The following is a 24,484-nucleotide window of genomic DNA, read 5'->3' as shown; positions in this document are numbered from 1 at the left end:
CTTTTCTTGATGCTCTCGCCCTTCGGCATAGCTGTATATGATGAAAATAATGACCACTATCTGTAATTGACAGTAGCAGATTCTAGAACTTTCTTAATTCAACGGGGATAATTTTAAAAAATGAACTTTTGAGCAAAGTATTGGATTATATATTCACAAATACTCCCTGAACCCCAATTCACAAATATATATTGTATTTATTGAGGGTGAGAATGCGAGGGAAAACCTAAATTCTCTTCCTGTTGTGGTCATTAAAACAGATGTGATAAATCTTCTTTTTTCCCCTTCATTTTTATTTTTGGAATACCTGAAGATAAGTAGGTGATATTATTTAGATTTATGGGTATGTAATTTTATTTTTTGTAGCCATTTCGTATGATAGGAGAAATCCCCTTGGAGCTTTGCCATGTTCATTTTGCTGGAACCTTATATTGATTCCTGGATATCAAAAAATTCACAAATCAAAGGGATTTTTTTTACATACCAATGAGACTGCTTTATTTTTTCAGGATGCCCATGCTGTCAGAATTAACTTTTAGAATTTTAGCCTTCGAATGTCAAACAAATCTCTGCTGTTGAATATATGAAGAGAAAATCCGTAATATATTTTGACACATTTGTTCCTTGCTATCTAGTTTTATTTGTAGTGTTCAAAAAATTTATACCATGTTCTGAAAGTATCTTCACTAGGGGGATCTACTCATGTAAAAAAGATCTCACATATTTTCTTTACCTATAGATAACTCGTAGAGACGAGGAAATGGCACCTTTTATTTCAGGACTGAAGCGAAATTACATATTTGGTGGAATCAGTAGTATGGCAGCAAATTCATTTATTAAGGTTCATATTTTCAATGTGTTTTCATACCTTCAGATTCTTTTGGAGTTCTCATTAAGCTAACTTCATTGATCTTAGCTTTTATTTGAATTTCCTCGGTCCATCTCACTGATAAGAATGTATGTTTAGGCGGTTGCTGACATGAAATCTATCAATCTTTTTGGCGTTCAGCAGATAAGTCGGAATTCAATTGCACTAGAACAGGTACATCAAATACATTGCCTCTATTCTGGAATGAGTGAAATAGCCTAAAATTTTTTATGTTTGGAGTGCAATGACACTCTAATTCATTTTTGGCAATGGTTTGACTCACTTAGGAAAAGATGGGGCATCTAATCTCAATCAACACGACATTGCATTAATCACAGCTAAATAAGCTGAAAATTGCAATGTCCTTTAAATATTTAGTGTCTCTAATTGATGCATAAACTTATTTGGTGTTATGAAGTTTCGTTTCTACTCGAAAATTTCCCAGTTAACTTTTCTTTAAAATGAACCAAAGTATGAGGATTTTGTGCAACCTTTGGTTATAAATGGCGAGTTACGCACCTGCATTGGTGCCTTCAATTGAAAAACGATCTGTATTTGGGTTATAATCGGCTCATCTCGAAGCCATGGGTAGAACCTATGTGACAGACTTACAATTACACATCTTGTTTTATAATTTACAGGCATTGGGAGCAATTCCTTCAGTTAATAGTGACCTAGTACAACAGCGATTAAAGCGCGTGCGTACTTACTATGAACTATTGAACATGCCATTTGAGGTAAATTGTTAAAGTTAGCTATTAAAATCTATTGTTTTAGCTTTTAAAAATGTTCTATAGGCCCCATGACAAACAATTTTTCCTGCAGGCGTTGCTTGCCTTTATCATGGAGCATGAGCACTTGTTTACACTAGCAGAGTGTGTTAACAGTCCACATTCTTCTTTATTAGGATGTTCTTCTGAAACTGTTAATCCTAATCAATATCAATGTATGTTCTTTTTGACAGGTATATCAATCTTCTCAAGGTCCATGTTCCAGGAAGGGAGATTCCTCCCGATGCACAAGATCGCATATACGAGATCTTATCCCGTTAAGCTTTCAGCCAATCGTGTGTCCAACGCCTTCGTAAATGCTTTTGATGGTACGCCAATTTGCAGGGATTTTAGTTCAAAATGTCAACATATTGGAGGTTGAAGTGAATGCAACCTTGATGATTCTTCCCCCTTCAATGGAGGTTGCTATCCCATGATTCCATGATATGCAGTAAATTTCATCACTTCATTTGTGGTGGTGTTCTAATTTCTTATGTAGAATCAATTTTGATTCATTTTTTCATTGCACTTCGGTAGCTTCATTTCAGTTTGGTGATTATTATTATATTTTTTTTTTTATGTACATGTGATTTTGAAACATCTTATATAAAATTATATTAATTTTTTCTTTTTAAATTTCTTCTGATTCTTGGATTCTGATGCAAGAAAACTAGTCTTTCTTTTGGATTCTGTTCTTGAGCAGCTCCAGTTTATAACCTTTCCAATGGAAAAGCTTTAAATTTTAGTATTAAATTTAACACAAATCATGACTGAAAGAATAGGCAAAAAGGATGGAAGAGAATTTCTTTTGTGAATTATCTTCAAAGTTGATTTTAAAATATTAATTTACAATACCCAAGTAGATATGTTTTAAACCATTTTTTAACATCAAGTTCAGCTTCTAGACTGTCTCATTGAACCTACAAAAGATAAAAAAAATAAAATAAAATAAAATAAAAATAAAAACTGTGGTACTTTGATGAAATTGAGAGTTTAGGATAAAACAACAATATCACCTTTTAAAGATTAGGACTAAAAGATTATTAAACTGTTCTATCGAACTTCATCCTTGCAGAAATATGTGATGCCCTGCTAAAACTCGGGATCATTGCTCGAGGTACAAGCAAGAATTTATGATGTTTCAAAACAGATTGCAAGTTCTCAAAGCTGTACATCTTGCTACCATGCATTACCTAAGCTTGAAATGTGGAATTCAGCCTCAGCATCTTCCTCGCTAAGTTGCGGATATCCTCTCTATAAGATTCTTGTGATATTCGCTCCAACAACTCTTTCACCCCTCCGCAGGCTACAAAATCAGCTGCATTGTCCACTGCATGTACGCATAGTTCGTTAGTTATGGAAAGATTGCAAAAACTCCATTATAAGAACATATAATACACTTGATCTTGGCCAAAAGGCTGAGAAAGGTATTTGTAAGTACATCGTGGCATAAGAGTTTAGAGTTCATATTGGATTTCACTAAGTTAAGCAAAGATCAACTGTTTGAATTCAATCAAATTTCAAAACAAGTGCCGTAATGAACTAAGAACCAATAGAAAGAACCAAATGCATGAAAGATGATCTGTTGTTGAACTAAGGTGTGCTCATCAAAAGTTGATGACAGTACAAGGTCAGTATGATATTTATGGAAAGTAATTCTAAGACAAACTCTATGGCCTTGCTTTCCTATTTTGATAGCTGCAACACTATTTTATAAATCAAACTAGGATAGATCAGTAGTAGATCCCTTTGGCCATAGTGTTAAACGGCCAGACTAACCAATAGCGTAATTTCAGTGGTTAAGAATCTAAAAATGCAAGTTTTTAACCACACCAAGCTTACCATTTTGGGCTAAATGACACAGGGCAAGCTCAATATGGCGTCGAGCTGATGCAGAATTAGTATGAGAATTGTTGATTAACCATGGAAGAGCACCATCCTCCATTAGCAGAGAACGGCCTTTCTTGCGTCCTGCAGGAAGGGAAAGTTGTTACATTTGTGAAGGCAGATGTAGTTTCTGTACGATACAAATAACGTCGGCAAAAACATATAGTAAACCTTGAACAATTGCCCTCGATTCACACTTCGCAAAATTTGCCATTCCCCTTGCAACTTGTGCAATAACATCACTATTTCCGGATGTAGCCATTTCCAGAAGAGCCCTAATACCTCCATCATCCTTAAGCATCTTGTGCAACTTTTCTGTTCAGAGAAAATTTAAGATAAAAACTTCACGGAAGAAAAGTGGACTATAGTATCATCATGACAACCCATGCATAGACCATTTTTTTTTTCAGTTATATGATGATATATCTGTCGAAATAAAACAAGATAATTAAATTCAGACTTCAAAACATTTCCAAATATGACTTTCCATTCTAAAAGTTGGACAGCGTGGAGCATTGTCACCTCAAACTTACCATTTCCACATAAATTAGCAAGGGCACCAGCAACCATGCGAAGAGTTTGGGGATCATCTGATCTGGATGCTGTTCTTGCCAGCAACTGGGCGCCCCCTTTGCTCATTATTACGCCTTGATTCCTCTCTGAGTAAAGTCCCCAACGCCAAAAGTTGAGAAGTGTTAGATACATACATGAATGACTTGGTTTAAATAATACAATAGAAAATGGCTACATTGATGTATGAAGATAAATAGGAATGTCATTACGTCGGCGATAACTTTGTTTACTTGAAAGAAAAGAAAAAAGGACTGAACACTTCTATAAGTCTTTTGTCAGGTCACAAGGGGGATGAAAAGGAAGCCAACGGGATTACAAAAAATCCTTCCAATTGACATTAATCAAAAGAAGATAGTAATATTAAAAAATAATGGAAGCTATAAAATCAACAGAACATGCAGCAAATGAATTGGAATGAACGGTATATAAATTTGCAATATCCTGGAAAGGACATCGCCTGCTGTGTGATAAATGGATGTAAAGAATTTGTGACGTATAAATCAGATAAGCATCCTGCGCATCTCACATAATTCAAAGCCTATGTAGCAGATAAACTTTTCTATTTGCAAAACTCAAACGTCATTAGACTTTGGCCAAGCCAGAAACAGCATTACACTGAACAAGACTTCGGATTACCATTCATTGCTAAATTGGCGATAGCTCCAGACGCCACTCTGAAAATTGTCAGATTTTTTGATGACTGCAGTAGCATAAGCAAAGCATCCAAACCACCTTCATCTACGATTTTTTCCTGATTCGAATCTGAAATTCATGAAGATTATCAGGTTATAATCCATAGATCCTCAACTTTCAGTGCATTAGCAAAGAGAGCGAAAAGACCATCCATTGAGGGATAAAAACATTCCCTAGAAAAGAAATTTTGACAACCATATGGACAGAATCAATAATACAGAAATTACGGGGAGATGTACACCTTCAGCAGCAAGATTGGCGACCACCTTCACAGCATGGACTTGGACATCAGTGTCTTCGGAAGTCAACAATTGTAAAATCTTTTGAAGACCAACTGGATATCGAAGCCAATGATCATTCATCAGGACGGTTTACAAATTCAATTCAGACTAAAAGAAAAAGATCTCTGAATCTTGTACAAGTTCATAGCATTTTTTTTTTTTAATCCAAATTCAAGTCTCTACTAACAGTCATCTTACCTTCTTCACATATTTTTGCAATTGTTTCACGTTGACTAGAATTAGTCTCTTTCAATTGACCCGTCTCGTGAAAACCCATGGGAGTTCCCAAGCTGGAGGGTTGTCTATGTATATTATCCCTCATATACGATTTCTGATCCTGCGATCATTGAATCAGAACAGAGGAACACAAAATGCTAGAACGATTGAGATAAAGGGGAAGTGTATGACAAAATTTACCTCAAAATCATTACCACTCACGGGTACAGTCCGTTGTATTTGAACCAATTCATTTTCAATAGTCTTTCTCTGCTTCTCTTCAAGTAGAAGTTTTTGCCTCGTGATATAAAGTTCTTCCTTCAGTTTCTCCTACAAGAACGTGGTTTTTTAAACTCATCGTCCATTAGCAATAATTTGCTACAAATTATCTTTTTTTTTTTTTTTACAAGAAATGAGACTCTTCATTGAAGAAATGAAAAGAGACCAATTTGCAACAAACAAAATGATAGCATACCTTCTCTTCTGCTAGATGTTTATGCTCCGATTTCAAGGATTGAAATTCAGTGAGAGTATTTTCATGCGATTGACATGGTTTTAACTTTTCCTTCAGTTCTTCGATCTCTTTCTGCTCATAAATCCAACAAAATAAGTGAGTAGGATAATAATAAAGGCAAGAAGAATTTGATATCAATTATATCATTTCGCCTAGTCTCTGACTAGTAACAATTGAAAATAAAATAAAACCTAACATACTTAGGCTCATCCAAAACCAAGTAATGCAGAATGGTAAAAGAGGCCACAACCGAATTGGTCTTTGGCACTACTTTCTCCCTATGAAAGTTGCCAACTATCATTACACGCCGTAAGATAATGAGCAGGTCACTTTAAATTGGATTGATGACATGCAAATGAAGCAGGATGTTCGTTCTTGTGCTAGTTACAGATTAAAAATCATGCTTTATATGAGATGTCAATTCATCAGAGGGAGAAAGAGGTGGAGTTGAAATTTTTTTAAACTTGTACTAGTTAGCATCTCAGTACATCTTACACAAAAGTTAACCTGTATAGAATTTTGATGATCACTGGGGCAACTCTTTGCCAAGCGTAGCTGTTCTTCTATAGCTTCAAAATGGGCATTCTTATCCTCTAATTGTTTCGTCAACTCTGCCATTTTCTTCTCGTATCTCTGAGTGGTTTCCGCAAGCGCCATCTTATACGCTGAATTATCTGTTTCATGTTGCTATTCACAGATAAGAAGAATAAGAAATCTACTGGGCACTAGTACCAATGAATTAAAAATGGCAAAAACCAACCTTTTAAATTAACCCTTTCAATGTTCAATCACTGAAGACAACTACAGTCTCAATAAAGGGAGAAAGGAGATAGGAGTAAAGAAGACGACAATCAAGAATAAATGTAGTAAAGCAACTGCAAGCAGTCAAATAATTTCATGTGCATGACAACTCCTTTTTAAATAAAAAAAGACATCATAACTAGTTGAGGCAACATATTTTCCATTCTCAATTGAAAAATAGGATTTCAAAAACATTTCTAAATACTCGAAGAAAACCAAAAAGAAACAAGACTCGAACAAATTGATCAAAACACAATCACGAAAATGCCTAAACTTGCAACCAAAAAACCTTGCGACCAAAAGCAACAACATACAAAACTAGCTGTGGTATTTGGCACCCATTCCAAATTCAGGATAATATGACATTATTCAATATCCTAGATGGTGAAATAGCAACGACGAAGATATAGCTAAAGACAGTAAAGAAAAGGAAAGTCTGCCACCACAAACTAGCCGATAAATTTTCTTACCTGAATCAACTTTTTGTGATCACATAAGATCTTCTTCATAACTTCGAACTCTTCCTTGGCACTTGCAAAGCGAGCATGCTCAACTTCCAGCTGTTTCTTCAAGTCTGCTATATTCTTTTCATACATTTGAGTGGTATCAGCCAAAACTTTCTGATACGTGTAGTTTTCAAGCTGATGTTGCTGCCAGGACATAAAAAGAGACCATTATTCTCATGTCCTCTTTGGTGAAAAGAAAATAACGTCTCCTAAAAGCCATCATTTCCAGTATTAAGGGTTTGAGACAATAGTTGGATATTGAGCTAGTTATTATATAAATTAATATTGAGAACTATATGCAGGATTCTTTATTTTATGTAATTCTCTTCTCTGGTTTACTTCATCTCTTCCTTTTCTTTTCTTTTCTTTTCTTTCTTTTATTTTTTTTTTTTTCTTTTTTCTTTGGAGGAAAAGTTGGCCAGTTCAAAAATTGTGACCAAAGGGATTATGAGAAACTTGGACCAAAGTCACAACCGTAAGACTATTATAAGCAATCATGTTTGAAGTAAGCCCAGAGACCATCCTTGTGGCTAAGCTAACAGAATATGTTCAATAATACAAGTTCACTATACATAAAAAAAAAATGGTTTCAGAACAAAAATGTTCGAAAAGAAGTTGTATATTCTTTATTGGGATTGATAATACCTTACTGTGTTCTAAACTCATTTCCAGATGACTAACTTTATCATGCATCAAGTCATTGTGATCTCTTTGACGGTTCAATTCAATTAATAAATCTGCCATCTCCTTTTCCATTTGAGTATTCTCCTTTTCTAGAAACTGAAATAAACATCATCAGAACAGAATTTTCAACGGACGAAGTAGCGAAGTCCCTTGAAATATCAAAGTATTCTAAAGTGATATTGAAGATGAAATGCTAGTAGAAAAAGTTGCTTAGGAAAAGTATTCAAGAGCAGAGATGGCTACCTCACACCTTGTAATTAAACTATTTTTCACTTCAGCAAAGGAGGCTTGACAAAGTCTCAGCTCTTTCTCCAGTTTATATTTCTCATTTTCTCTCAATTTTTGCTGCCTATCAACTTCAGCAGTGAGATTGTCTGCTTGATTTTCAAGCTTTCGGCATAAACTTTCATAGTCAAATTCTTCTTTAAGTTTTATCATGTTCACGATCTTCATTGCCTGATAAAAGAACAAAATAGCAGCCTGTTGATGTCCTAACATACAAACGAAGCAAAATATTCTGATTCATGATTAGGATGAGGTAAGACACTAGAATCATTTATAAATGAACGCCTAGGTAAGACATGCCAACTGAAATTCTCTAAAAATTGAAGATTCTAAGAACCCAATTGTACAAAGATGCATCAGGTCGCTGCTGTTGATGTTCTTTTCTAGAATCAATTCCTACTCACTTTCTAACTTCATTAATGAAATTGTCATCTGCTTTTACAAAAAAAGTTGATGTCATATGAAATCAATTAGAATGACACTACAGCATTATTGATTGCAGGAGAGATTATAATAACAGAATCTTGCTTCAATATTAAGTAACGGTTGTTTTTTCACCTCGTTTATTATACACCACATCCCATTGTTGACAATATAATTATTGACAGTTTTCAATATACACTACACATTCTTTGTTAAATTACAAATCTAGTCCTAAACTTTCTAGCTTATATTTACTTTAAAAATGTATAGTAAGTCTATCTTGTAAATTTTTTGTCCAAAAGTTCTCTAACATATAGATACAAAGGGTCAGAAGAAATGGTTCGATCCTCTTATTTTGATTTCTCGAACCAAGAGATCCATGAATCGGGATCCTAATGCATATAGATACGAATGGTCCAATGGGAGCAAGAATTTCCAGGAACATTTCATTTCTGAGCAGAAGAGTCATTTTCATTTTCAAGTAGTGTTTGCTCGATTACATATTAATCAATATTCGATTGATTGGTCTGAGGTTATCGATAAAAAAGATTTGTCTAAGTCACTTCGTTAAATTTTAAAAATTATATGATCTATTAGATATAAAATCAAATTTTGTCTAATAAATCCTTAAAGAGTGTCCAGTATGATTGTGAATTTTAAAAATATTGAATAAGTCAAAAACTTATCAAACACAAAATTGAAAGACAATTGAAAGTATAAGGGTCTATTAGATACCTTTTAAAGTTCAAAGGCCTATTGGGCATAAAATTAAAAGTTGATAGACTTATGAAATCCTTTTTAAAGTTCAAGGACCAAATAGACAAAGACCTAAATTTTAGAAATTAAAATTGTAATTTGATCTTAATTTTATCATGTAGAAAAAGAAAAAGAAAAATAAAGAAATGCAGTTTATGTCGTCCAAATCAATAGAGAGAGGGAACAAGCACTGTAGTATTACTTCTTATAAAAGGTTTTGAAAACGCGGATGATCATAGTATGGGGATGAAATAGAAATAACATATCCAACTCACACGTTGTCCAAACATAATTGTGCTAGCAGTTTCTGCATGGTATCTTGAGGAAGGTCCAATTGTTATGATGAGAGAAGTTCTGGCAGAACCTAATATATAAAACTGTCATTAGTTCATAAGCAAATTAAGATAATGTCCGAGAACATAACATAAATAAAGAAGGTTTCAGTGTTCACAAGGCACCTGCTTATAAATAATCAGCAATTGACAGAACATAGAGTCAACCTAATAATTCTTCCTTAAAAACATAAAATATAAAATAGTCAAGGAAATATACCAACACATATTGCTCAATCACCTGATCTACTTCTCAATGTAATATAGGAGTTTAAATACAGGAGATTTTATCAACGTGAAATTATTGTGGACTAATGCTTCCAAAGCTCTCTTCATGGTTGGATCGTTTGGAAATTATCAAGAATAAATCTTTCCGTTGGTACTCCTTGTCTAAATCATTTTCAGGATTCTCTTTTCAAGCTATTTGTAATAATTGGGGGCATTCTTATAGCTTCATGGGTTTTATCTTATTTATTCTGCTGTTTCTTTCTGCCTTGGTCTTTTGTTAGAATCTGTTTTGGTTGTTTCTTGTTTTTCTTTGCTCTCTCTTCAAGTCAGACTACCTTACTAGGCTTGCTTTTGCTTTTCTTCTGCACTCTCCCCATTATTTATATATTTATCATTTTTTTTTTCAGAAAAGCAACGTGAAACAATAAAAGATACGATTAGATAGGAAAAGAAACTTGTATATTCACGATGCTTGATATTGGAAGAATATATTCTTATTAGAACTGGTCATGGGAAAATCAGAGTTAGATTTCCAGAGCCAAACCTCCAAATGAATCACGAAGAAGTCTTGTAAGCTTAGAATCTCTGGTGGGTATATGAGTGTTGTTTTCCGCCAATGCATTGATACATTTCCCGAGGGACGTGAGAGAAAGATTAATAAACTTTGCCTCTTCAAGTAAATGACCTTCACTTCCTACAACATAAAGCACAAGGGGAAGTTAAAGCAGTTGTTCATGTGAATGTTTTGCCACGTGAAGGATAATTTCCTAAAATAACAAAAAAAATTAAAAGAAAAAAAGAAAAGCAAGGGTTGGTAGTGGCCGTAAAAAGATAACAAACCAGATTTATTTATTCTTTCTGATCCTGCTAGATCCACTACAAGCAACTTGCTTTTCCGAATCATGGGTATGCCATTACCACCCAGAAAATCAACTGTATGGTCGTGCCCTTGGGTAGTAGCCATATCTTCATTTTTTTTGCTGGCAGCCCTTCGTACATAAACCTATAAACGCGAATTAATAAATAGTATATATTATTTACAATTTAAAACCATTGATATTCAATAACGACCTACTGAATACCAACCATGAGGATTGCATGACTTCGTGAACTTTCTGTATTCAGTTTTGTATTGGCCGCATGGCGATTAGACTCACTAATCTCTAGTAGTTGTAAAAAGTGATCTATATCTTGAATTTTGACGACAGTAGCACCAGGCGCTGATACTTCTCCGGTTTTGGGATCTTCATTAATAGGGATATTAACCTTTTCAGGAGCCAGTAAATCTTGAACAGACTCCATATACAACTGAAAGAAGACAGAGCACAGTTAATTCTGATTGTCCACATACATTAAAAAACTTTAGTGATTCCCATTTATCTGGAAAAAAGATTCTTAGTAATCCAATGAAAAGCTATTAAGCAAGTGTCCAAAACGTATGGCAGAGATTCAGGCTTGTTCATTTAAACTAGCTTTTTGGATTTTCTTCTTCTTCTTTAATATCAATTCAAGGGCAAATAACCAAAAAAAAAAAAAAAAAAAGTTGAGAATAGCGTAGTTAGAATATGTTGCACCCTTAGAAAAACTAGAAGATATTCGAAGATGAAAAGTTAGAATATAAAGAGCAAAGAAGATTTGAGACCAGCTTCCAACCTAGCATAGATCTATATTTTATTGCTCAACTTTGTGGACACCATCCATCCAAAAATATCAGCTTTTTTTTTATGTTTGTCCAACATTTTACATCTCTCCAGTCTCGCGTAAACAAATTTTAAATTGTCAAGATCGATCCTAAATTAACCAACCAACGTAGAACTATAGAGCAAGCTCAAGAAAATAAAACTGCATCAATCCATCCACGTAAAATGGCTGCAAGAATCAGATGAAACCAAGTTTCCAATGTTCAAAATAGAGTACCTAGAAACAAAAACAATCAGAAAGATTCACAAAAAGTAGTATGAAAATCACTATTCATAAATGCAAATGTGCATAGTACCTGCAAATAGGAAATTTCCACGTTATCCGAAGTAGGAGATACATTGGCAATTATGTCCTCTAAAGCTCTAACCATGATACCACGTTCAGACACATCTTCTTTACCCATCCTTCCAAGTGTGTAAGTCTTACCAGTACCAGTTTGACCGTACGCCATAATTGTGCCATTATAACCATTTAGCACGCACTGCCAAAAGTAAAACCAACTTTTTAACATAAAGATCAACTAGCATAGTCTGTAAAGACTTAAAAGATGAAATGATATTAATTTATACAACAAGCAGAACGACCAGATATCAGAAGCACACTAGAAGATGTCTATAAAAGTTAAATCACATTCACATATTCAGCATTTGAACTACAACACATTTCAAACATGAAATTTGTGTAGTTATCAACGACATCACTTATCAGTCACTAACCTCAACAACCGGTTTGGCTACCACTTCATAGACACGCCTTTGAGAGGCAGATTCCGTAAAAACTTCATCAAATTGATATGACTCAGAACTCCAGTTGTTTTTCCTCAATTTCAACCGCTTCAGCTACATGGTAAAATAAATAAATAAGAAAAAAGGAAGAAGATCATTATGACCACAGCCCCCACATGAAATAAGGTACGAACAAGACTTGTTAGCACATTAGTAACTCATAATTAATGATGAGTTGATAGGCCGCCAATATTATCGGTATTAGCAGCCTATCAACTCATCATTAATTATAGTATATATACAGATCTTACGTCACTAATATTCTTTCTCAAATACAAATGAACCGTGTCAAAAAGTAGGACCTCCGTCAACAACTTGATGATGAATAAAGAAGCTTTTTCATGAAATAACTTCAAAATTATGTAGCAAGTACCTCTGGCTGTAACTCAACACAATCAGCAAAATCAGCATCTGAAAGGAGATCCTCAGCATTTCTAGGTCGGACTCTAACAGCCACTCTCACCCGCTGAGAATCTATCAAAAGGTTCACGTGCAAAAAACTTCAAAACTTGCCTTATATCAAGAACATATGATAGCTTCACAAACGCAAGAAATTCTCTTTCAGAATTTATCTACCAGAGAATCTAAAAGTCTGAAGCATAGACAATGTGATAACATCACTCTAAAGACAGTTCATTGGAGCATGAGTGATGCTTAAATAAATGTCAAGCAGCCTGGTTCGTTAATGACTTGACATGAAAGTAGAAATTAGATATAGAACAAGGACAATAACATCCCTTGTCAAAGTTAGCATTTTGTATACTACGTTTACATTAATAAAAATAAAAATACTTACCTAAAACTGGAAATCGTCAGATAACAAGTCAACTGCTACTGGTAAGAATTTAAACACCTAAATGAGAAGTAGAATCCAATAGGTATATCATATACTGATACACCTTTATTTTTGATTTCACACAGGCCGTGGACTATCTAAAGTGTCATTTTTTCTGATAAAGGACTATCTATGTCATCTCCAATTTCGTGTTTATCCTTTATTTAGCCTAAAGATGACTATATTACATTTAGGTCCAAATACTATTCCCACTTATCTAAAAAAAAGATTAATTAAAAAAATCCCACCAATTTTCCTACGGGGGCTTTTGTGGGCTACTATTCACTGTTTTTCCACCAAACATTTAATTTAAATTCCCAACAACGTCCAGCGGAATCTATTGATTCGCGAAAACTCTTGTCAGTCACCAATCAAATATCTTCCAAGTGATTGAGATAGCAACATGTATATGCCTGCTTCCATAAGTTTAAAAAGTTCCCGCTTAAGTTCCCTCGACTATCTATCTATATTATTGGTTTATTTCGTGAATAAAATTCGGAATGGTAGTAGAGTTACAACGGCCAACACCCCAATTTTGTACTTGGGCCCCAGTGATAAAATCCGCCCTCGCACATACAGCGTCGAACTGAGTTGCTCGAGTTCGCGCTCATTTAAGAATCGAAAGACACTATAGACCCGAGGAGGACGAAGAATAAGTGGAAAATAAAAGAAAAAAGATAATCAAATTAACAGTCCAAAAGCAACAGAACACCTACCACGCATCGAACTGAAACAAAACAGTCAAAAACAGAGCAGAATGACGAGCATCAAAACCAAGCAAGCAAATAAACTAACACGCAGACAAATAACGGGAGACAGAAATCAAAACCTTCATCGACATCAAACGAACAAGACCTCGAATTAGGAATAAGAGATCGTCGAGAAGCAGAAGACGCTTTATTACGAGCAGAAGAACCAAGACTCTGTCCATGACCAACACTTTTCGAAGCAGCAATGGGGAAAGCAAAGGAGCTACTATGAGCAGAAGAAATCGGAACATGATGATGAACACCTTGCCTCTCGGACCTCAAAGAAGACCTGAAACTATTACCACCACTACCACCAATACCACCACCACTGGAAGCCATTTCTGTTCCAAATCAAAGTCTCCGATCAGAGCGCATAGCACAACACTTCAGCCGGAAGTGAACACCGAGAATCCAAGACACATTTACAGAACGACGATGAATCCATAGCCGAATATCAGAGAAATTGAGCCCAGCACGTAGAGAAGAACAACAGAGAGAACTGGTTCCCGCGTCGGCAATTAAGTAACGTTTGGGGACGGCTGCCTTTATTTATTTACACTATTATTTCTCTCAAATTAAATGCCATTTAATTTAAATCTCCAAAGTAATCAAATAACATCCTTTTCACAATTAAATTTTTTTTTCTATTTTAAACAACATAATAAATGAATTAATTAAAATTTATAACGTCATTAATGAAAACTAAAAGCTCTATATTTTCTCGTTGTCCCCATTTAATTGGTCCGTCTATTTTCCACGTATGAAATTAGAAATTTAAATTTCCATTTAAAATTAATAATAAATATCATGTTTTATTTAGAAGTAAGAGTTTTAAATATTTTAATTAGTTTTAGTGATTAATTTTAGTTAGAATGATTAATTCATTAAAAGAAAGAAAGGGGAAAAACGCTTCGCTTGTAATGGACGCAGGGTATTAACAAGAGGACAATAAAGTTCCGTTTAATTTATTATCATAAATTCATGATAATCACTCGATAAGAAAAAAGTATAACCCGAGATATGATTGTTTGTTTCTATTTAGCATGACATTCACGGTAACAGTACTAACATAACAAAATACTTAATAAATAATGAATCTATTGTCTTATCAAAACATTATTGAACGGAAAAAAATAATATAGGTCTGAATATATGTGTCCAAAACAGGCTATATTTATTTATGAAGTAGATCCGATAATGAACAAGTAACAAAAAATACAAAACTCGTAAAGTTGCTTTTTTTTGTGAAGTCAGTCTATAGCCCTATAAAGATTTATTCCTTCTCGGTTTTTGAACGTTGAGGTCAATAATTGGTGCATCTATGTCTATTTGTGGAACTTGTAGGGACGTAGTGAGGCATACGTGAAGATAATGTTGTAGGACATTAAATTTTGCAAAGATTTTTTCACAATAAAATTTAGTGTAAAGTATTTAGCACATGCTATGTTTTCTCACAAAGGACAATTATTCTTCGAAATTATTGTGTTACATTTATTCATACATTTATACTTATGACTAATCTTTAAGTTTGAAATAGGTTAATTGGGTCGATAAATTACAATATTTTTTACACTACGTAATTTTGCTTACGGTAATTAGAGACGTTCACTTACGAGCTAAGACTCCTCAAAAACCTTCCAAATATGGTGAAAAAATCTTGTTTAAACAAAGAATGGGGAGGGAGAAAAGAATATGTTAACTAAATAAAGTCGAGATTTGAATTACATTTTCTATCCTTGTCCCAATCTTCGTACCACTCCCTCTACTTACATATTAAATATTAAAAACGGATGAAATTTAAATTTTCAAAAATTAGGTTAAAAAGTAAATTATATTTTTCTTATAGAAACTCTTCATTATTTTTTTTAAATGAATATTTTTCTAAAGTATATATATATATATATATATATATATATATATATATATATATGAAAAATAAAAATCTCACTCTAGTAAAAAAAATAAAATGAAAATTTTTCTACCAGAATTAAAAATAAAATAAAATGAACGTCTTTAGCAAATAATATGATGCAACAAACTTTACAGCATAAATGAAGCCAAAAAGGGCCATCACTTACTTAAAAAGTTGGTCGTTTTTTAAGGACATTTGGGAATTAAAAGGAAATAATGACACTTTTTTCATCTCTTTCCACACTCCATGCATTGGAGGGCGTGAAAGGCACCTGAGAATAATAAAAATTTATTTTTCTTCTTTAAACAAAATCCCTCACCCTTTTCTTCGAGCAAGAGGAGTGATTCTAATTTTGGTCGAATAAATCAAAGATTTATTAGACGTCACGACTATAAAATTGAAGAATAAGGGATTTATTACACTTTTTGAAGTGTAGTGACTAATAAAAACAAAATTGAAAGTTCAAAATCTATAAGTTCGTGAAATAAATTCGTAACTTAACCGTATATTAATTGTTAGGAATCACGACCCTCCACAATGATATGATATTGTCTAATTAGAGCATAAACTCTTGTGACTTTACTTTGGGCCTTTCTAAAATATCTCATATCAATGAAAATATATTCCATGATCATTTCCAAAACTAGCCATCGTGGGATTCCCTCTCAACAATTATAATCGCATAATTTAAATCAAGCAGACCAATGATAAATTTCATCAAACTAATTGCATAGTCATGCATATTTCTGCAGTAACTTTCCAAGCTCAGCCAAAACCCAGAAGGTTAAAAGGAATTACCAAACCTCACCTCTTGGAGTTTTGAGTTAATGGATGTACCGAAATCCCGTTGTATAGTATCCATGTAGAACAAGAGAGGCTTTGCTGTCCGTTTGTTTTCTGTTGCTTCCTTTTGCTGACAGCGGATGACAGTTTTGCAGTCGGTGCAAGCTGGAATTTGGACAAAAACCATGTTCCCAGATCTCAAGTTATTTCAGATAGTGTATAAACCTTGATAAAATTTGAATGCATGACTGAATAGAAAGTTAAGCTATAAGGCTAAAAGTTAGGGTGGTAGTGTTCTTGGAGTTGTGGAAGGACAAAAACCATGTCACTAGACCTCGAGCTATTTCAAATAGTAATTGATTTTGATAAAAATTGAAATGATGTGCAGGATTGATTAGAAGGTTAGGCTATAATTAAGATATTGAACATTTATTGTGAGATCCCACGTCGGTTAGAGAGGAGAACGAAACATTTTTTATAAGAGTGTAGAAACCTCTCCCTAGTATGCCCATTTTAAAAACCTTGAGGGGAATCCCAAAAGGGAAAGCCCAAAAAGGACACAATATCTGCTAGTGGTGGACTTGGGCTGTTACAAATGGTATTAGAGCCAGACACTGGGCGATATGCCAGCAAGGAAGCCGAGCCTCGAAGGGGAGTGGACATGAGGCAGTATGCCAGCAGAGACGTTGGGCCCCAAAGAGGAGTGGATTTGGGGAGGGTCCCACATCGATTGGAGAAGGGAACGAGTGCCAGCGAAGACGCTGGGCCCCGAAGGGGGTGGATTATGAAATCCCACATCAGATTGGAGAGAAAAACAAAACATTTTTTTATAAGGGTGTGGAAACCTCTCCCTAGCAGATGCGTTATAAGAACCTTGAAGAAACGCCCAAAAAGAAAAGTCCAAAGAGGACAATATCTGCTAGCGGTGGGTTTGAACAAAAACCATATTCCCCGGTCACAATAGTGTATAGATCTTGTTAAAATTAAACTGAAGGCCTGAATAGAAAGTTAGGCTACAAGGCTGAAAATTTAGGTAGGTATGCTCTTAGACTTGTGGAATTCGGACAAAAACAATGTCCACAGATCTCAGGTTATTTCAGATCTTGATAATCTTGAACTGCACAGGGCTAAATAGAAAGTTGAGCTACAAACCTAAGTTATAGGCAGTTAAGTTCTTGGACTAATCTATTTAGCTGCATTCAGATTTCATAATGATCATCTAGTTTGAGTTCTTGACCTCTTCCTTCATTCCATTCAAAGTCTTATTTTCAATCATTCATCTATGTTTTCTAGTTTAACATGACCCAGACACTACAAATCAAATCAAACCATAAACCTGTTTCAATCAAATCTCATGTAGTTTGACACCTACTAAAGCACGTTATATTGAACATAAAACCAGTGGATCCATTCAGCCATCAGGAAAATGGGTACTCAATGTTTTATTCTAAAGCCATAGATGCAAGAGACAGACCAACTAAATGAAAGGAAATTGTTAACAAAGGCTCTTACCTTCTAACCTACAAGCTTTCGAAGGCAGAGCATTCTGAACTGGCTAGATGCTTCCTTGCTAAAACAAGTTTTATGAGCTTCGTACAGAAACATCACCTGTGCGGCAATGATGATCCTGTCATCAGCTGGAAGAGGTTGTAAGCAGAAGAAGATGACTAAAGGAAGTTGTGAAAAGAATATAATTAAATGTCAAGTCATAAATGAGTAATGAATACAGGGTTAAGGCACAGCGTTAGATTTCTCTCATGCTCGCTTTGATGTTGTTACAAAGCACCACTGCATCTACCTGTATGTTCCTTTACTGTTCAGTCTAATACACAATGGGAAGAAAATAATCCTATGAAATAATGGCATCGCATGCCATTCATGTTGTCTATTCATTTTGATGGTTGAAAATCTGTACCATCAACGTTGACTGAAATCTTCAACACAGGCATCATTGTAAATATAAGTGGCCATGATGTGAAGCGTGAGCTGGAATAAACAGTATCCAACCTCTTGAAACGTTCAATTACTGTCCCAGCAGTTAGAGAAGTAGTACTGTGACTACATGCATGTGGCATATCTGAAATCACTCCTAGCACATTCAAGCTTCAACAGCTATGGACAAATCCGTAGTCATCAGAAGCTCAACTTTTCCAGCCAATTGCCTTCAGGTCACATTGTTTTAGTTCAATGTAACTTCCAAGCCTGAAAAAATGAGGAAAATTTTCAATAAATCTACAGGACATCTCATTTCCTGAATACTCATGGCCACAAATAAAGTTGCAGCTAAAAAGCATTTTCTGTGAAACTGTAGAAAAGGGGGAAAAAAAAAAAGTTTGTTGAGCAATCTTGAGGGTTGTGGCCGAAGTTGTAAAGGGTGAACAAACCTCTTTCCTTTTCTTATCTATTTTTTTTCATTCGTTCAGTTTTTTTCTTGGGTAGGGGAGGGGGGCTAGTCCGCACTGTGGATGGGTTTCTTTAAAAAGAAAAGAAATTCGTAATCCTAGTCAGTATCAGTCGTACGCGTATCCACTTGATCATCTTTTGAGATAAACTTTATTTTGAAGATTAAAATGGTCTTAATTTAATCTATCTTCAAGATACTTTTTAGACGTTCGTTGTTCAGTTGGAATTCTCCAATGTTTTGTGAATACTTAAATGCAAAATAATAAGGAATTATCTATATTCATCCCTCGATTTCAGCTATGTGAAAATGAATTGCCAAGTGAATAATCTAATTTGGTTCTTTGCCCATTCCCAAACAACTATAAATTCATTAAAAAAAAACATAGGAAAAGGATCAGAGAAGTATCATAACGAGCAAGTACCCCAAATCTGAAGGAAGTCTGAATCCTCCAATCCTTACACGCTTTAATGAATAAATCTGAAACAATAAAATCCAGAAATTACACATACAAATAGAACTAAAGGACAAACCCAAACGATAAAACAAGGACTTAAAATACCACTAAAAAGGCAGGTTCTTCACGGTTCACTGTTTTCTCATGTAAGAGTGTTTAGTGAGGCTATCACGAAATTTTTTTCTCAAAAGGTAGATAGATACAGGTTATGTTTATAAAGTCAAAACAAATGTTCCATGAAGAAATATGGTAGTACGGAATAAAGGCCTATAATACGGAGGAACAAACGAGAACAAGAAGAAACAATTATATTCTCCGAAAAGAAAATGAAACCCAAATCTAAGTTGCCAATAATCATAAATGGATGATAATAACACGAATCCCTAGTAACAGAAGCCCAAGGAATTGTAGCAAAAAACCTTCCTATTACATTACAGCCAAATTTCCCAGGCAACACCTAGAGTCCCATACAGCCACAGCATCCTTCCTTTCCCCCAAAATGGAAAGAATAATTTGAGCTCTATCAGAGTAATAAATTTAATTTATTAGTGTACTGAAAGACAAAGTCCTTTTTTTGTGGTACCATAGAAACAACAATTTTTTTGTAACTACCCAACTTTGCTGATCCTTCACAATTGGAAGACTTTTTTGTTATTAGCCTTCTCTGGAGGGGGATTCCTCTTACCCAGCCCCTAGGTTATTGCTTTTTCTTTAGTAATATATCTACAGGTTTCTTATTTATTTTTTTTTTTTAAAAAAAGTGCACTGGACTGAAGGATGAAAAGCTATCTGAACAAAATACAATAGCAGAATAGGCCTGATGAGCAAGCGTCTTCAAGGTCAGATGCTAACCTCTAGGCCAGCAGCTTTTACAAGTTCTCGAACTTCATGGTTCCTTCCTTCATGTACCTGCAAAAGCACATTAAGTTAGTCAGAAGCAGTTGCATAACAAGCACTGCATGCAGAAGAAGGTACTAATGCATTTTCCTCGACAAATTGCTGCATGGTGTCACAATCACGTTTGTCCAGGACGTGTTGCTGGTGGCCGTATGCCCGTTGCATGTCAAACCCCTCATGTTGTACCACTTTATTGCTTTCATGATGTATAGCTTTCTTTTTATATTTTTTAGGAATACGACATTTCAGCAAAATCATGTCTATGCCTAGTAGACTAAAAATGCCTCAAAATATGCTATAGAGGGATTGGTCGTCAATTCTTCCTACCTGGTGCTATATGTTATCTAAGCCATTGTGTTTCCTTTCTTGCTTACTAGTCTATAACATTACTTTCAACATTACTTTCCAAATCTCTTTCGAAAATCTTTATGCCCCTATTTTCTAAAATTTTCTTCTCAAAATGGGGCTAGAGGCTTAGGTATACATCGTTCGGCCAGAGGCGACACGAATTTGAACTGGCTGACTCACTCGGTGGTGAGAGTGAGTGCCGCACAATCGCTTGCAAGCATCCCGAGGGAGTGTGGTTATGACACATGGCATCAACAATAGTTGAGTGTAACTCAAATATCAGCAACAAAGCAAGAGACTTCGTAGGTCTATACAATTATTACTTCATGACCAATTAGATCAAACTAGAAGAATTGCATAAGCTCAGAGTGCAAAGAGATTTAAAAATTATATGGATGGAACTAAGCACCGTTATACGCAGACGAGATCTTGGTATGTCTGGCTGCTGTGGCAGTAACTCCACAGCATCTGGTATGCAATGGACGCCATCAATTACTGTTCCCTCACTGATAGTTATCAGGTTCTGCTTACTAACAGCACCATCTATTGCTGCAATGTATCTACAATTATAAAGAGCAAATGTTAGCATTTTCTGAAATCACAACAATCAAAGTTAATGTATTAGGAAGCACAATTATAAAACAGAAAAATGCTATAATTCAATTTTTTAATTGGGGAACAAGAACTAAAGAAGAAGATCAGTACTATCCCTTCCTTGTTAAAATACTAATCAACACAAAAGCTTAAGCTAATGGGCTTTGGTAAATTTAATTATATCAACAATCTAACACTCCTCAATTGTGGGCTTGAAATTTTTTAGAAGGTCCAACAAGTGGAAATCATTATTAATTAGGGAGAAAATCACATTACAAAGGGTTCGAACTCAGAACCTTCCGCTTTGATACCATGAAATTGTCTAGTATTCCTTTTTTTTTTTTCCGCACATAACACAACTATAAACAACTTTTGAATAAACACAAATAAGAGCAACTCTAGAAAAGGAAAAAAAAAAATATCCTAATCAAAACATAAAAACTAGTCTAAAACGATATAAGACCACACTCTGTTTGTCAAAAGGAAGTTTGAAACTTCACTTACCCTCCTAATATTGTATGTTGATGATATCATTCCTTCTGGAAAGATAAATCAGAATTGCAGGGCTTAAAGAAGCACTTGGCTCAGGAATTCGAAGTCAAGGATCTAGGAAATCTCAAATATTTTCTAGGGATGAAGGGTGCTTGGTCAAAAGGGGAATAGCTGTATTCCAAAAGATGTATGTGTTAGACCTTCTCAAAGAAACTGCAAACCAGCTGAATCTCCTATGGACCCACAAAAGAAACTTGGACTAAATCATGAGGGCACAGGTGAATAGGAGGAGATACCAACATCTTGTAAAGCGTCTAATCTATCTTTGTTGTGGGAAGGGTTAGTCAATTTTATGCATAGACTCAATGAAGAACATATGAAAGTTGTATATCGTATCCTTAGATATCTAAAGACGGCTCTTGGGAAAGAACAATTTTTTGGAATAAAAAATAACAAAAGAAACATTGAGGTAATCTTGTAACATGGAGAAGCAAAAGGCAGTTTGTGGTCAAGATGCAGCGCAAAAGCTGAATTTAGAGCACTTGCTCATGGTATATGTAAATGCATATGGATCAAGAGACTCAAGTGATTAGGAAAAGATTGTTTATCTCTAATATAGATGAGGCATGAAAATCAAGCTGCAATAAGTAGAATAAAGAATCTAATTCACTGTGATAGAACTAAACATGTTGAAATTGGTCAGCACTTTAGCTCAAAAAAAGTCAATAACGAAGTGATTCAACTAAACTATGTTCCTACCAAGAAAAAAATGGCGAATATCCTCAAGAAGCCTTTGCCAAGGCCTAACTTTGAAATTTTGAATAGCAAGTTGGGATCATGTAATATATATCAACCCACCTTGAGGGGGAGTGCTGTAAATTAATGTCAAAGTTAGGGCAATATTGAATTTTATTAATTAGGAAATTCTACCCTGATTTATCTTGTATCCTTTGAGGTCTTGTTTTAATGTTTTGATTAAGGTAAATACTTCTTTTCCTTTTCTAGAATTGCTCTAATTTGTATTTATTCTAAGGTTGGTCGTAGTTATGTGATATGAAAGAAAAAAATAAAAAAAAAAAACTAAAAAATTCCATTCCCCATCCCTGAAATGGTCGGTAGGCAAATGTTCCTGTCATTATCATTCAATAAATGCGCCCCAGATTTATAGGCCACAGCCCACAGACACTTCTGGTATGATGTTTGTGGTCTCATCATTTTTGGTTGATCTGTTGATCTTTAACTTACTTCATGAAATTAATGCCAAAACTTACTTTTGTATTACAATGCATCAGCAATAGTAAAGAATGAAAATACAATCACTTACTCCTTCGATATACCAGATGAAGGATGTGAGATACTTTGAGCAAAATCTCCTGAAAAAAGAAAGCAATGTGATTTTGCAAACAGTTCAAGATCTATCCTTTCAACTCCAATTTTTTTGTGGGGCAATCCTAATAAGGAAGCAGCCATAAGAAGTTTGTTGCATAACGTACCATCATTTGTCACTATAATCAACCCAGTGGTGGCAACATCAAGCCTGCCAACTGTGAACAGTCGTGGTTTGGGTTGTCCTGGATATGTTTTATGCTGCAAATGCAAAGTCTTAGTTGAATAATTTGCAAACAATATTTCATGAATCATGATGATAATAAGATTATCACTCCTTTCTAAACTTTCACTTGAAGTCGATATGACTAGTAGGTTCGACATACCCAACTCTTCAAATAATCATCAAATAGATTTATCACAGACTTTGACTCCTTTTTCCCAGATGAACAAATATACCTGTCGTGGCATTTTACAAGATCAGCAATGTAAGCACATAAAAGCCAAATTGCCAAAAGAAACTTGGGGTAGGAGAGGACAATTGATCGCAGAGAATGAGCGACAAACCCTTTTGGCTTGTTGAGGGCTAGATAAACTTTTGATGGTAGTTTCTTAGGAAGCCTATTTCCATTCACGTAAATAATGTCTCTTGCAGGATCCACCCGAGTCTACAGAAAGGTGGAATCATTTATTCCTTCATAGTTAAGACAAAAATCTATCTGACCCAAATAATATGCAAGCTAACCTGAGGCGTATTGCAAACAGAACCATTAACAGTCACGCGACCTTCAAAAATAAGCTCTTCACTGCTCCGTCTTGATGCCACTAATAAACAAAAGAGGTGTACAGTACCAACTATGAGATCTTACCGGGACAATTGTAATTAATGTAAACCGGACATTGCAGAAGAAGACAAGACAGAACACTCCATGACTAAACCATAAAACACAAAAGAATGATCGTGTACATTGTCTTAGTAGCTTAACTTTTAGATTATAAAAATTTCTAATTAAAATTTGTCCTTACAAACTTGACCAAACGATGTACAACTGAACTTTCATTTCCCACTCCTCCTAACAAGGGATGAGGCTAGCCAGAAACAACATGGTACCAATGATTCTACAGAAAGATTCCAACTTAAGTGACTACCACAAATGAAGTGGCTGAAGAAACAGGATGAGAATAGGGCATATCCCCATCTAACATTTCACAGATAGGTAAGTTGCATACTTTGAGCATCTCACAACAACTAATGCTCTTCCATCACTAAATATACAAAAAAAAAAAAAAAAAAAAAAAAAAAAAAAAAAAAAAAAAAAAAAAAAAAAAAAAAAAAAAAAAAAAAAAAAAAAAAAAAAAAAAAAAAAAAAAAAAAAAAAAAAAAAAA

General features: G+C 34.7%; 3 protein-coding genes across 9 annotated transcripts in view; 1 reads left to right on the top strand and 2 right to left on the bottom strand.

The window, feature by feature from the left end:
• The window catches only part of LOC111487175 (exocyst complex component SEC8-like), a 33,725-nt gene extending 31,540 nt beyond the window's left edge, over window positions 1-2,185 (top strand). For all 5 annotated transcript variants that reach the window (XM_023134450.1, XM_023134448.1, XM_023134449.1 and 2 more), the window contains 5 exons: window positions 740-841; window positions 968-1,042; window positions 1,510-1,605; window positions 1,694-1,743; window positions 1,833-2,185. In XM_023134450.1, coding sequence (XP_022990218.1) covers window positions 740-841; window positions 968-1,042; window positions 1,510-1,605; window positions 1,694-1,743; window positions 1,833-1,920 — 411 coding nt within the window. In that variant the 3' untranslated portion in view covers window positions 1,921-2,185. The remainder of the gene's footprint in view (window positions 1-739; window positions 842-967; window positions 1,043-1,509; window positions 1,606-1,693; window positions 1,744-1,832) is intronic.
• A 428-nt stretch (window positions 2,186-2,613) lies between these two features.
• Window positions 2,614-14,425, bottom strand: LOC111487176 (kinesin-like protein KIN-UC). 3 transcript variants are annotated; one of them, XM_023134453.1, is made up of 21 exons: window positions 13,968-14,425; window positions 12,677-12,777; window positions 12,235-12,357; window positions 11,814-11,999; window positions 10,904-11,125; window positions 10,658-10,820; window positions 10,362-10,511; window positions 9,533-9,621; window positions 8,037-8,249; window positions 7,755-7,889; window positions 7,074-7,253; window positions 6,310-6,489; window positions 5,764-5,874; window positions 5,490-5,618; window positions 5,271-5,409; window positions 5,033-5,125; window positions 4,735-4,860; window positions 4,059-4,184; window positions 3,697-3,840; window positions 3,481-3,609; window positions 2,614-2,968 (listed from the first exon to the last, which is right to left on the bottom strand). In XM_023134453.1, the coding sequence occupies exons 1-21, from the start codon at window positions 14,224-14,226 to the stop codon at window positions 2,832-2,834; spliced, it is 3,135 nt and encodes a 1,044-aa protein (XP_022990221.1). In that variant the 5' UTR covers window positions 14,227-14,425; the 3' UTR covers window positions 2,614-2,831. The 3 variants fall into 3 exon arrangements, with proteins under 3 accessions (XP_022990221.1, XP_022990223.1, XP_022990224.1); XM_023134455.1 differs by having other exon boundaries at window positions 13,994-14,160; XM_023134456.1 differs by lacking the exon at window positions 13,968-14,425 and adding an exon at window positions 12,880-12,969.
• Window positions 14,426-18,259: 3,834 nt separating this feature from the next.
• Window positions 18,260-24,484, bottom strand: part of LOC111487252 (putative ribosomal large subunit pseudouridine synthase SVR1, chloroplastic) — a 9,261-nt gene continuing 3,036 nt past the window's right edge. The window contains exons 2-10 of the mRNA XM_023134610.1: window positions 23,843-23,922; window positions 23,665-23,765; window positions 23,484-23,556; window positions 23,265-23,358; window positions 23,096-23,144; window positions 21,095-21,245; window positions 20,293-20,349; window positions 19,408-19,463; window positions 18,260-18,784 (exon numbers count right to left, since the gene is read on the bottom strand). Of these exons, the coding sequence (XP_022990378.1) occupies window positions 18,724-18,784; window positions 19,408-19,463; window positions 20,293-20,349; window positions 21,095-21,245; window positions 23,096-23,144; window positions 23,265-23,358; window positions 23,484-23,556; window positions 23,665-23,765; window positions 23,843-23,922 (722 nt within the window). The 3' untranslated portion in view covers window positions 18,260-18,723. The remainder of the gene's footprint in view (window positions 18,785-19,407; window positions 19,464-20,292; window positions 20,350-21,094; window positions 21,246-23,095; window positions 23,145-23,264; window positions 23,359-23,483; window positions 23,557-23,664; window positions 23,766-23,842; window positions 23,923-24,484) is intronic.

This window comes from Cucurbita maxima, unplaced genomic scaffold, assembly GCF_002738345.1.
Source record: "Cucurbita maxima cultivar Rimu unplaced genomic scaffold, Cmax_1.0 Cma_Scf00012, whole genome shotgun sequence".
Lineage (NCBI taxonomy): Eukaryota > Viridiplantae > Streptophyta > Magnoliopsida > Cucurbitales > Cucurbitaceae > Cucurbita > Cucurbita maxima.
Note: the sequence above shows the minus strand (reverse complement) of the source record. Positions and strands in the feature narration are given on the sequence as shown.

What these genes read in the sequence shown, in the direction of transcription:
- LOC111487176 (XM_023134453.1), bottom strand. Translation starts at nt 14,226, where the DNA reads ATGGCTTCCAGTGGTGGTGGTATTGGTGGTAGTGGTGGTAATAGTTTC. An exon ending in AACATCTAGCAGAAGAGAAG is followed by an intron (nt 5,619 to 5,763) that starts GTATGCTATCAT and finishes ACGTTCTTGTAG; the next exon opens with GAGAAACTGAAGGAAGAACT. An exon ending in GTGTCATTTAGCCCAAAATG is followed by an intron (nt 2,969 to 3,480) that starts GTAAGCTTGGTG and finishes GCGTACATGCAG; the next exon opens with TGGACAATGCAGCTGATTTT.